We start from the raw sequence: 12,659 nt of genomic DNA, 5'->3' as shown, positions 1-12,659 counted from the left end.
CCCTTCCACTATATGTAACCCCTTCCACCTACATGCACTCCCTTTCCCTCTATTCTTTATTGCTTTTCATGGCACTTATTCCCATCTGACCATTACTCATTTATTACTTACTATTTACTTTCAGTCTCTGCCTCCAACCCCCTTCTCCATGATCCCATTTCTGAGGGGTAGAGTGTCCTCCAGAAGTTGCCTGTACCCTTAGGAGAGGAGGTTCCCTTAGACTCCAAGTCTGGGCAAGTTTCAAAGCTCCTCCCTTGGGAATCTCATAGGGATGGGGGTGGGGTCCTGGTTTTTATTTTCTCAGCGCTTTCCCCTTTTGCCTGCAATCCAAGATCCTCAGTGAGAAGGCTCTTCCCTGGTCCCAAACCATGGAGGAAAGGAGCTTTCTGAACAAGCGAATGAACCGGTATGGAAGGAGAAAGGGCCACTGCAGGCCAGAGTCTCTGTGCTGTTTGGATACCACATTTTCAACCAAGTTTTTGCTGGCAGGCTCAAGGGACCTGTCTGCTAATATGGCTTAGCAAAGATTCCTTCTAGCTCTATCCAGCCGTTCTCTCTCCATTTTTCTTTTTCTCTTCCCACCCCTCTCCTTTCACCTGCAGCCCACCCCCCACCCCCATCCATTTCCTAGGAAAATAAATCTCTGGGAGGAGGCAGGAAGAGTGGATCTCAGCAAACCCTTCTGAATAAATGTCTATATTAATGAATTATTAACTCAGCCACCCGTGACCTTAAACCTAGAAACAGGAGCACCCAGGGCAGAGCGGAGAGCTGCTGAATCCTTTATTGGAGTCCTGTCAAAGGCAACCGACCATTTGTTCCACTCCCCCATCAAGAAAACATAATTAATATGAAAGGCAAACTTTTGAATTGTATGTCAAATGAAATCAGATAGAGGGTCTCCTGGACAGAACCCCCTTCTCTCCTCCTACCCCTTCTGCTGCTCCCTCCCTATCCTGGCCTCCAGCTCCATCCTTCCCCTCCCAGCTCAGGGTACAATGGGCTTCCCAAGGATAATTTTCGGGGCGAAAATGCTCGAGAAAATAATGAATTTGGGTAATTTATCGATCCTGGCTCCTCTTCCCACTTATTTTAGAGGTCGTTAATCAATGAAGAAAAACACCACCGTGTCCCCCCGTTTGCATTTAATACACTCAGGCTCCTTATTTATTCCTCTGGAACAAATTCCCAGCAAATATTCACCCATCGATTTGGGAGCCATGGATTTTTATAAAGGTTTGATCGCTTTCTAAGTGGTCGAAGTGATTTGTTTCCGCGGTCTTCTCAGTATTGAAGGGGGTGGGGGGAGCGGATTTGAGGGGGTGCATGTCCTTGCCGTCGGTGGGCTCACTTTCTAAAAACTACTGATACGCGCCAGGGTGTCCGTGACCAAGCGGGCCCAGGGTCAACTGTGTGAGGGGGGAGTGCCCCTCAGAGCGCGCGTAGCGTCGGGGGTCCCGCCTACGCCGCTGCGCGCCCTTTTGCGCACCGGGAGGGGACCACGCCGACCCAGCCTCAGCCGAACTCCGCGGGCATCCGGGAAGCCGCTGTGGAGGCAGGTGCCCAGCCCGGCGCCGTGGGCCTGGTGGGGAGAAGCGCGGGAGGTCCAGACTCCCGGTCTATTCCCTTCCAGACTTCTTCGTTCGCTCCCGGGCCTTCGGGGCTCTCCCTCAAACTTTCTCCTGCCCCCTTCACGGGAGGTCCCTGTACCCTCTGGGCCTTAGGGTCCTCGGGATCGACTTGTGCCCAGGGTGGGTGGGGCGGAAGCTTGAATGGGATAACCCAGGTACGCCACCTGTAGACGTAGTGGGCGAGGGGGACTTCGCTACCTTCTCAGCTTCTTCACTGGCCCCCGCAGCCAAATCTCTCCCATGGTACCCCCTCTGGCGTCAGTCTGGACCGAGTGGCTACAGGTTTGACTAGGGTGGGCAGTAGATGCACTTGGCACCTCACCGAACGGTGTTTGAATCCGCCTCCATTACTCATTAATGGCGTGACCTTAGGCAACCCATCTAAACTTTCCGAGCCTCAGCGGTCCCCATCTACAATATGGGGGTTAATGATAATGCCTTCCCCGCATGGTTGCTAGGTGGATTAAATGGACGTAAAGCGCCTACCCGCGCTCGGCACGTCCAAAGCTCTCATTAACAGGTCAGCTAATCTTATTACGAGAGGAACCCTGCCCCCTCTGCTTCCCAGAGTGTGGGCGGCATGAGGCCACCGAAGCAGCTGCTCCAACTAGCATTTCAAAATCCTTTCTAATGGTGGCAGGGGGTGAAGGGGTAGGGGGGAGGCGGGGTTGGGACTGGTAGAGGTTCTTTGAGACTTCCAGTTCTGGGGACCATGCACTTGGAAGTAGCTGGGTTTGGGCAGAAACAAGAAGGCAGATGACGGGACCGCTGCCGGAGTCCGGACTTCCATCCCTGGAGCTCACTGTCTCTCCCAGAGAACAGAGGAGTGTCCTGGTTTCTCAGCAGTGAACCAGGAGAGTGTGAGAAACAGCATTTGTTTCTTCTCCCGTGGCCCGACAGACCACTCTTCGGCAGTTCTGCGAGCAGATTAATTGAAGCGGGCCTGGAACTTCATCCTCTCCTCCCGATGGAGTTGCTGGAAGTCTGCGGAGACTGCCTGGTTAGCCTCCGGGACCACAGCGCCATGGGTTTTCCCTCGTGGCGTCTGCCTTAAACTTGGGTGCTATCAATCTATCCAACAATGATGGATGACCTTGTCATAACGACGCCAGTCAAAACATTTTCGGTTCAACTCCGTTCCAACCAACATCGAAGCATCCTGCATGAGACCCGGATGAAGTCTAAACAGCACGTTTCTCAGGCTCAGACAACTTGAGTGGTAGGAAAAGAAAAAGAAACAAGCAGAAATCAGGAAAGAATGGCTATTAATTGTTCAGACTGGCAAGTGCTAAATAAGTTAGGTTGTTTGAAGAAAGATAAATGCCGTTTCTTCTCTTTGAGGTATGGCCAGAACTCCGGCGATGGGAAAGTACCTCCTGAATTGGTCAATTTCACACACCCTGCCTGTGCTCTCTACCATCTACTACCGAAAATGCCAGGAAGAGCTGGGGGGCAAGTGCCTAATTCGTGGGCGCCAGACTGCATCGAAGGGCTGCCCTGGCACAAAGTCTGGGGAGAGGGCATGGTGGAGGTGGGGCTGCACTCCCACCCTGTCCCTCTAACGTCAGGTTTTGGGTAGAGAAACCTATGCATGACCTCCGGGGGCAGCCGCAGGCAGCTGACTGCAAACAGCCTCGCCCGTGTCCCATAGCAGTTGTGCCACCAGATGTAACACTGGATACTTGCTTCCGGGCCCCAACAAGGAGAGGGAAAGAGCCCTCCAGAAGACAACCCGAGAGGGGGTCGGCAGAACGCTGGGTGGTGTCCAGACTCTATCGCAGCCACCTCCCAGCCCCACGACCAGGCTTGAGTCCCTCCAGGACCAGCTGCTCTCAGTCCCAGGACCCTCGGTCCCACGCCTCCCTGCACCTACAAGCCTGCCTCCTGGGCTGCAGACAGAGGGTTTCACTGTAGCGCGCAACCCGTCCCGCTCCGACCCCAACTTTTCTCCCCGGAGGATTTATGTTAGAGGTTGAGTGGCGGGCGAGTGGACTCTGGCACCCAGAAGCACTCCAGGAAAAACTGAGCCGGGCAAAAGCGCAAACCCGGTCTCGGCAGCGCGGGCTTGCTCCAGCGCCGACACTACAGCGTGTGCGGAGATGCATTCCGGTTGCCGCGTTTCCACTGCTTTTAAGATCAGGGCACTGAGCTGGGACCCAGAAAAGACATATCATGGGCGGAAAGAGACAACAGGCTAGCGGGAGACGTCACGCCAAAAAAACTGGGGATGGAAGGGCGGAGGAGTTTGTGCGGGAAAGGCGCACTGGCGGTGTGGGTCGGGCCCAGTTAGAACTTCCTTCTTCCCTCTCCCCTCCCCTTCTTCTGGACTGCCTCCCCTCCCCTCTCCGTCCGTTCGTTCTCTCTCTCTCTCTCTTTCTCTCTCTCTCTCTCTCTCGCTCTCTCTCTCTCTCTCTCTCTCTCTCTCTCTCACACACACACACACACACACACACACTTGTATTTTGTGCTGTCGTAAAACCCACGTGTCCAGCCGGGAGGCTGCCAGAGCGTGGAGCCAAGGAGCCAGGACGCGGCAGCGGCCCAGCGCAGCAGCCCACGGCGGTTCAGTCCGGCGCCCAGGTCCGCCCGCGCTCTCGCGCCCTCCGCGGGTCTCCAATTTTCTCGCTCGCACGTCGGGAGGGCTCCGGGCGGCACAATCTCTAGGACTCTCCTCCCGCGCTGCCCAGGGGCATGTAGCGCAGCCAAGGCGCACACTCCGCACACCCGCACGCTCACCGAGACACACTCACGCACCCACTGGCAGCGCCGAATTTTCAGGTAAGGTGAGGCTCGTTTGGGACTTAGAGTCTAAGGCTTGGTAGATAGGAAGGTTGGTGGTCCTAGGTTGGGGGCGGGGGGCGAGACTGTTCCGCCTTCTGGCATCTGAGGCCAGCGCGGCTCGGGCGCTGCGCCACCCCGGCTCAGGTCGGCTCCGGGCGCTGGCTGAGGGCGGGGGTTGCGTCCTGCAGCCGAGTTCTACCGGGCAGCGCCCTCCTGTCGGGCCCCAGCATTGCTGGATTGGAGCTGGACGCTGCGATCGGGGAGGCAGAGCGGGGTGCACACAGCTCCCTCTGTGCGGCGCCGCAGCTTCGGAGTAAACTTTGAGCCCCAGCGGAGTTGGGAAGAGGGAGCCGCGAAACCCGGCGGCCGCCGGCTGAACCACCGGCTCGGGCGCTTTCTCCAGGGTCCCAGCGGCCCTCTTCCCGGCTCCATTCGCCCAACTCACGCGCCCCCTCTTCCCTGCCCTCTGCCCCCAGTTCGAGGCGTCGGACATGCTGAAGCCCGGAGACCCCGGCGGTTCAGCCTTCCTCAAGGTGGACCCAGCCTACCTGCAGCACTGGCAGCAACTCTTCCCTCACGGCGGCGTCGGCCCGCTCAAGGGCAGCGGCGCCACGGGTCCCCTGAGCGCGCCGCAGCCTCTTCAGCCGCCGCCGCCGCCGCCGCCACCGGAGCGCGCCGAGCCTCCGCCAGACAGCCTGCGCCCGCGGCCCGCCTCTCTCTCCTCCGCCTCGTCCACCCCGGCTTCCTCCTCCACCTCCGCATCCTCCGCCTCCTCCTGCGCTGCTGCAGCCGCTGCCGCCGCGCTGGCTGGTCTCTCCGCCCTGCCGGCGTCGCAGCTGCCGGTGTTCGCTCCTCTAGCGGCCGCTGCCGTCGCCGCCGAGCCGCTGCCCCCCAAGGAACTGTGCCTCGGCGCCGCCTCCGGCCCCGGGCCCACCAAGTGCGGCGGCGGCGGTGGCGGGGATGGCCGGGGCGCCCCGCGCTTCCGCTGCAGCGCAGAGGAGCTGGACTATTACCTGTACGGCCAGCAGCGCATGGAGATCATCCCGCTCAACCAGCACACCAGCGACCCCAACAACCGTACGTAGCCGCAGCCCGCGCGCTCTCTCCCGGGGCGCCGGCGGGCGCGGGCGCGGGCGCCTGTCAGGGAGGCGGGTCAGATAGGAGTGACACGGGGGCGGGGGGGAGCAGCTGGTCCTGGCCGCTGGCCCGCGCCTCCCGGATCTCTGACAAAAGTTTTCTGGCGTTGGAGAAGGAAAGAGAACGGATGGGACGGCCAGTGGCACTTTGGGGTTCCCTCTCCCTCCCTCCTTCTCCTCACCTGCTTCACAGTCCCAAGTGTTTGGGGCCGGCGTCTCCTGTGGACCCGGCTTAACAAACCTCTGCCCTCCCGCTGGACAGTGCCCGGGGCCAGACGGGTAGTGGCAGCGTGTGACAGGGGGTGTCTGGGACCGGCCCTGCCTGACCTTAGCCGGGACGAGGGAGGGACCCTCAGCGTTTCTGGGGAGCACGCAGACCAGGGCTTGTTTTTGCTACTCGCCACCCCACCTCTGGTGGTGACTGCGTCAGGTCATTTTTGGGCCGCGGGGTTGTGGGGGAACCGGCCGGAAGCTGTTCGCTGGCGAGGCCTCACCAGAGTAGGAATTTTGGTTGATATTGAGTCCGTTTCTCCTTGAAGGCAGGCAGTATTCTTAGATCTACTGTTCATTTAAAAAGACGGAAAAGAAAAAAAAAATGACTGCTACTTACTGAGAAGAAAATTTCTGTTCTCCGCTGATTCAGCTGATCCCGCTTTATCCGCGCACCTTTGACCCCGCAAACATTCATAACCCATGCTGGTTTATTTATTTGTTTTTAGAAATTACGGTGACTATAATTTAGTAAAAGACGCTTACTCCCCTCTTCCTCCAAGTTAATAGCAAATGCCTAACTAAACATCAGGATTCCTGTAGCTTCGGTTCCTATATCCACAATTTGAAACGCTTATCACAAGTACAGTTCCATTTGGCGATTTGGAAGCAAAACTCTAAATGAAGATCAAACAATATGTACTGCTTTATACCTGCTTCTTTTTGATAATTTCAGAAGTTATACTGTGTTTACACCTATACTGTGTTGGGAGTGTTAAACGTGCTTTCAGAGACTTCTGGAGATAACATTTAAAGTATGTTAAGAACGTCAGATTGAAAGCAATACAGGATTTGAATGATCAGCATTCATTCAGCTATTTTCTTCATCTCATTCCTTCGTCTGGCTTCTGTATCAGTAAAGTTAATTAAAAACATTTATTTTTATTCAATTTTGAATAAGTTGCTTCTTGCAAAATGTCTACTGCTCTGTGAACTTCTTAATTCGTTTTAAAGCAAAATAAGTTCAGTTATAGCTTTTTAAAGGATTCCCTAAGTCGTTGATTTGAGGAAAAAACCACTGTGCAACTGCCTCGTGATTGAGGTCTATGAATATTTTCATTATGTTGGACATAGTTGTGACGGAGATAATAATTACCAACAAAAAGAGTAATCGTATTTACTTTTTCTTTATAAAGTTGGAGGGTAAAGCACTGGCTTAAAATAGTGGTTTCAACTCTTATTTTGCTGTGCAGTTGAGAAGACTTGTATTTCAGAGTTTCAGAAAGTTTTACAAAATTATACTCTCCCAACAGATTTCAAAAAATACTTATCTCCTACTGAATTTCTTGAATGTGTGTTTTTGAAGCAATTATTTTAAATTGTGAAATAGAGACTTTTAAAGTGCCTTGAAAAAGGCATGTCTTACTGCTAAGTGAAATATAGCCATTGCAGGCTGAGACTGCTTCATCAATCTTGCAATTTCACTTCTGAATTAAATATATGTTAGAGAAGTCACCAGCAGTACACCCCAAATCCCTGGCTGTGTGCTGAGCTCCTGTACTGTTCACAATGCAGTCTGAAGATTTAATACATTTTCACCAGAGAAAACTTAGACTAATCCGAGAAAGAATTAGGATACATTCCTAATTAATATACGAGTATTGAACCAGTTTATTGCCTGGGTAACTTTTTTCTCTGGTTGGAGAGAATAAATTACAATTTTATTTAAATGATTTATATTGTGTTAATCTTCTCGTATCTCCTGTTGAGCCAACTAGATTGTTTCAGTGTGTGAAGTGCAGGGGAAAAGACAGAAGAAAAAGAAAATTAGATTGTCCTGTTAGAGTTACACCCCACGTTGCTCCCTAATTAAAGGGCAATTGAGAAAGAAAATACAAAGCTGAGATACCGCTGTGTAATGCTGGGAGACCAGATCTCCCATTCTTCCAGGAACTTCTCTGGACAAGTAAGCTTAGGCACTCATTTGAAGCCATGGGATATACTTTTACAAAGATGAAACGTGTTTGAGTTTAATCTACATAGGGGCTTAAAACAAGTCAGAAATACAAATACTGGGAAAGTCATTTCCTTTGGCAGGGGAAGTTGGCATAATGGTTATTGAAAGGCTGTGAAAAAGAGAAGCTTCTCCTCATTCTTGAGTTGTATGTGAGTGGGGGTGGAGGCAGAGAGAAGCTCCTATTAATTTATCATGTATAGATTTCCCTAGTTTTTTTTTTTAGTTTTTTTTTTTGTCATATCCCTCTAAAAGAATTCTGTGAAGTGACCACTTAGCATTGTTTCGTTTTCTCACTTCATGCTTAAAAGGATAGGTATTGAGTTGTTTTCTCGTTTTCTCACAAGGTGAAATAAAAAGGGCAGGGTAGGGCAGGGGGTGCCTCCTTACTTCTCCCTTCCCTTATAGCGAAGTAACTTTTTGCCTAGGATCAGCAATACGTATCATTGCTCTGTAAGAAAAGAACTTAGGAACACTAGTTTCACCTTGAAACTTTATTGGCATCTATGACAAATGTTATAGTGACGGGGCTTGTAGCTCTCTTTCGTTCTAAAGGATTTTAAAACAGCAGAAACTGCAAGCTAGCCCGGGTGAGCTTCTCCAATATATTACTGACTCCGTATCAGTTTACCCTGGGACTGAAGTACGCTTTCCACCAGAGCTCTGAATGCTTTGCTGCTGCTGCTGCTGCTGCTTTCTCTTAAAAATCAAGTGGTGCCTCCTGCCATATAAATGGGGGATGGGGCCCTTCCTCCCCCCTCTAATATTTCTGCCCTCGTTTGCTGCTGGGCTGCCTGAAGTCATTGATTTAGTCAGGCTTCATCGGAGTGGCCTCTTCCCGGGTTCTGGGAGCTGGTGTGTTGCCGGAAACATTGTCACTTACTCTTGAAAAGTACAGAGAGGCAGTCATGGGTGCGCCTGGCATGTCTGAGGAGCATCTCAGTTGTTCTCTCAGCAGAGCCCATTAGTTTTTCATGCCTTTTTTGTGAAGATGTGCTTCCCTAGGACCTGGGAGGGAGGCGGGAACTGAGCCACTTTGGGTGTCTGGGGGGAGAGTTAGACCACCTTGCAACTTTCCCAGTTGGGGGAGGGGTCTCTGTCCCCTCCCGATTTACTGGAACCCTCCTGCGCAGGGAACAGTGCTGGAAACAGCGCCGTTGTGTGCATGGGTGTGGGAGCAGGGCTTGAGGCTCCCTTACTGGGAATGCCACGCTTTCCAAGGGTTTAGGGAGAGGGGCTGGGGAGAGAAAAGGAAGTCTGAGCCTAACACTGGTTTGTCGGGTTGCTTGCTAAGGGGTCAAGGAAAGAGATAAAGGAGGGCGAGTGTTTTCTGACCTTCCCTAGTCCCTCCCCACCCAGGTGGAAAACGCAGGTCCTATTTGGGCAACTTCCAGCCCTGTGGCACACCAGCAGGCTTTTCGTGCTACCGGGGAACATCCGCTGCGCCCCTTCTGCCCTGCGCCTCCTCTATCAAAGACCAGCGAGCACCTTAGATTTCAGACGTGGTCCGGGTGGGAGAAAGCTTTGGCTTCAGTGCGTGGGCTTTTGTGTTTCTCTCTCTCTCTCTCTCTTTCTCTCTCTCTCTCTCTGTATGTGTGTGTGTGTGTGTAAGCCCAGCCTCATCCCGTAACACACATGATTTAGCTATTTTACATCTTTCGTTATCTAGCGCCCTGAAACCGAACACAGAGCCATATATTAGATTGAGGTTAGAAGAGGTGGCGACTGTTTATTTAAGGTGATAAAATGGTCCATCAGCAGTAATCTCCATCGATATGTGCCACCAGGAGATGAAGGATGAGGGGACAAGCCACAATTAATTGCCCTATAGTTTTGTAGGAGAGAGTGGAGCCAGCCCAGACCCGCTTCGATCTCCTCTCGCGGCTCCTATTCATCATCTCCGCATTGTATATGGCAGCCTCGCAGGGGCAGGGGCCGGCGAGGTTTATCTCCGCGCAATATTCTCTCACCCTCACAAACTGGCGCTCCCATTTAATTTATTAATACAGTCATCGGAAGACAAATAAGACCCACATTTTCTCCCTCCCACCTTCTTGCCCTCCTCCTTTTGTCTCTCCCTCTTGGTCCCAGGGCCAAGCCGGCAGCCAGGCAGGGCAAAGAACGCCTAGAGCTTTTGCGATTCGCCGGGAGCTTTAAACTTGCCTAGAGGGAGAGTTCCTGAGAGGATTCCCACGAGCTGGGCCGCCCCGCAGGGTCGAGACTGCAATCAATTGACTCCCCTTCCAGCGGCCAGGCAAACCCGCCTCGCCTCTGGATCTACTTCTAGACCCTCTCCCGGGGCTTGGAAGACCCCTGCCGGGTGGAGGAGGAGTGTCGGGTGGGTGGCGGGGTGCAGTGGGGACGTCGGATCGTGGGTGATGTCGGCGGCCACGCCTCATGTTAGAAGAGAGCTTTTCGTGGGCAGGAGCGGGGTGGGACCTTCAAAACTCAGCCTTCGGTCCTGAGGCCTGGGCGCCCCACCCCGCCCATCGCTCCCCCTCAGCCATCCCATCTAGCCTATAGCTCAAGAAGGCAGTGGGGGGAGCGCAGGCTGGAGCCCCGGGGGCGTGAACCCCACGCGGGAGGTTCGGGTCCGGGCACTCTGCCTGCCTACCCTCTGCCCGGCTGCCCAGCCCCCACGCCCCTCCCCGCCCAGGGCGCACGCGGCACTGCCAGCAGGCTGCACTCCCGGGTCCTCGTCGCCAGGCCGGGATCGATGGACGCCGGCCCCTCAGGTCTCGGCCTGTGGGACTGAGGGCCGCGACCTTGGCGGCGGTAGGGGAGGATTTACAGCCCGGGTGGGTAGTGCCGCCCAGGCGGGGAAGCAAGCTTTTCACCTACTCCTTGATTTCCTACGTACAGGGTGGGTGAGAGCCAGCGAAGGCCTCGGGCGGGTACTGGGGAGTGAAGATGTGGTGTAGCGCGCACTCCCGGCGCGCCTACACGTGACTGTTGGCCTCTCCACAAGCCAAAAACCCAGAAGCGTTTTATATTTCACCTTTCCTAGAACGAGAAATGAAATTCCAGAAAAGAAAACCATGGTCTGCTTTGCTGCCTTTACCTTAAAATAGATATATTGTAAAGATCTATTGCACTTTAAAGACATTGAAACAATACAGAAGGATAGGAAATTAAGAGTGAAAGTCTGCTCTTAGCTGCACTTGGCCTGGCCTTCTGATGCCAGTAGGTGAACAAGTCTGTAACCTAATGACAGCACCTTCCCTACCCTTAAACAGGAGCATTGACAGATTTATTCAAGATAGAAAAGGAACCATGATCTCTTATATTACCTAATGCTAAAATGGCATTTCAAAGTGTGTTGCTTAGAGCATATGAAAGTCTCTCTCACAAATGTAAAAAAAAATTTATGAATAACAATTATGAACTTGTACAAAAACTCTTCCCCTGATTTTAAGAGAAAGTATGAACATTTACTTGCTTCCTTGTTAGGAACTTAAGTAGTTGTGTTATGTATTGCTTGCCCTGGAATGCTCTGTGTGTGTATATATAATATAATGACATATATACATTTATATATAGTTTGGGCATATAGCCTACTTCTCTTTCAAACCTTTTCATGTAGGTGTTTATACTCTGCTAGAATGTTTGTCTTGAGCATATTTGTCAACCCCAAGAAATGTTACTTGTTTTGAATATCCTCAAGCTACCCTGAGACTCAGACATAAGTTAGAACCCAAATGTTTCAGGTGGGGGAATTTTGTGTATTAAAAAATAACATTGGAATATAACATGTATCTTGATGGCAGTTGGTCAACTTTTCTGGCAGAATTTTTTGGTATAGCATGAAGTGGTTCACGAATTAAGAAGACCTTTGTTGGGTGCACTAATTAAAGTTGATTGACTTTGTCTAGCCTGCTGTGGACCTAACACACAGGTAGTCTTCTAGATATTGGTAGAGCCTCAGTTATTCACTCTTAATAGTAGCATAATGCTACTATTAAGTTTTTCAACTCTTTATGGAGACAAATGAAACAATAAGTTGAAGACGGCTTTAGAGGACTTCTTGGAGAAAGGCCTTAGCCACAGTTTTATTATCATGCATTACAAATATTAGAAGTATGCTTTTGTCTTTGAGGGTAGTGGTACCTATGCTGATGTAGTTGATGGGATGACGTGTGGAGAACCATGTTGGAAGTTGACAATCTCTGGTACAAGCTGCTAGGGAATGAACACTAAACACTCTTGCTTCTCACCATTTGCATCATTGAGTTGAGCAGAAAAAAAAAAAAAATAAGTTAGGCAACTCCCTGGAGTGACTTATTTCTATTTCCATGGGCATATTGCCTTTGCTTATTGTCATTTGCTTTTACCTATTTTTGCAAAGGTGCTGAAAGGCTGTCTCTGAGGTCAGACAATAACATTCAAAATTATAGACATTATCTATGTATTTTCCTATCCATTCTCTTACTTTAATGTCTGAAAACACAAGAGTGTGGGAAAGAGGGAAACCTCTATCACTCAATCATGCTACAGCAATTTTCATGGCCCCCAAATAGTTACTTCAGTGAAATATTTCAATTCAATTGAGTCATGAGTTTGAATGTTAAATTCTCCCAGCTTTCATTAGTCTTTTAAAAAATCTCTGGGTTTAGAGGCCTTGCAGTCAGGCAGCTTTGGCTGTGAATCCTTTCTCTGCCACTTTCTAGCTTCTGGTTCTTGGTGGAGTAACAGGGCTTGGAAATTGCTTTATCTGCAGAATGGGAATCGTGATACTTAGATAATATGCTGGTTGTTGGTTCCAGACAGGTGTCTCACACATAGTATGCACTGTAATTGTGTTTATTGTCTTTCATGTAATTCCCAAAATGTCTTGAAGTTTTTATTTTCACAATCAATAAGCTTGAGAGGGTGTGTGAAGTGTGTGTG

The 12,659-nt window shown here is 51.3% G+C and overlaps 1 protein-coding gene and 1 long non-coding RNA gene across 2 annotated transcripts in view; one reads left to right on the top strand and one right to left on the bottom strand.

Annotated features, from left to right (window-relative positions):
- Positions 1-1,138: 1,138 nt before the first annotated feature.
- On the bottom strand, positions 1,139-5,223 carry LOC105463146 (uncharacterized). The gene is made up of 2 exons (XR_976175.3): positions 4,961-5,223; positions 1,139-2,842 (listed from the first exon to the last, which is right to left on the bottom strand). It is a non-coding gene; the product is annotated as an uncharacterized lncRNA (long non-coding RNA).
- The window catches only part of LOC105463145 (PR/SET domain 6), a 99,670-nt gene continuing 91,323 nt past the window's right edge, over positions 4,313-12,659 (top strand). The window contains exons 1-2 of the mRNA XM_011710106.3: positions 4,313-4,409; positions 4,889-5,489. Of these exons, the coding sequence (XP_011708408.2) occupies positions 4,904-5,489 (586 nt within the window). The 5' untranslated portion in view covers positions 4,313-4,409; positions 4,889-4,903. The remainder of the gene's footprint in view (positions 4,410-4,888; positions 5,490-12,659) is intronic.

The sequence above is a fragment of the Macaca nemestrina genome, chromosome 6 (assembly GCF_043159975.1).
Source record: "Macaca nemestrina isolate mMacNem1 chromosome 6, mMacNem.hap1, whole genome shotgun sequence".
NCBI classification, from domain to species: Eukaryota; Metazoa; Chordata; class Mammalia; order Primates; family Cercopithecidae; genus Macaca; species Macaca nemestrina.
Note: the sequence above shows the minus strand (reverse complement) of the source record. Positions and strands in the feature narration are given on the sequence as shown.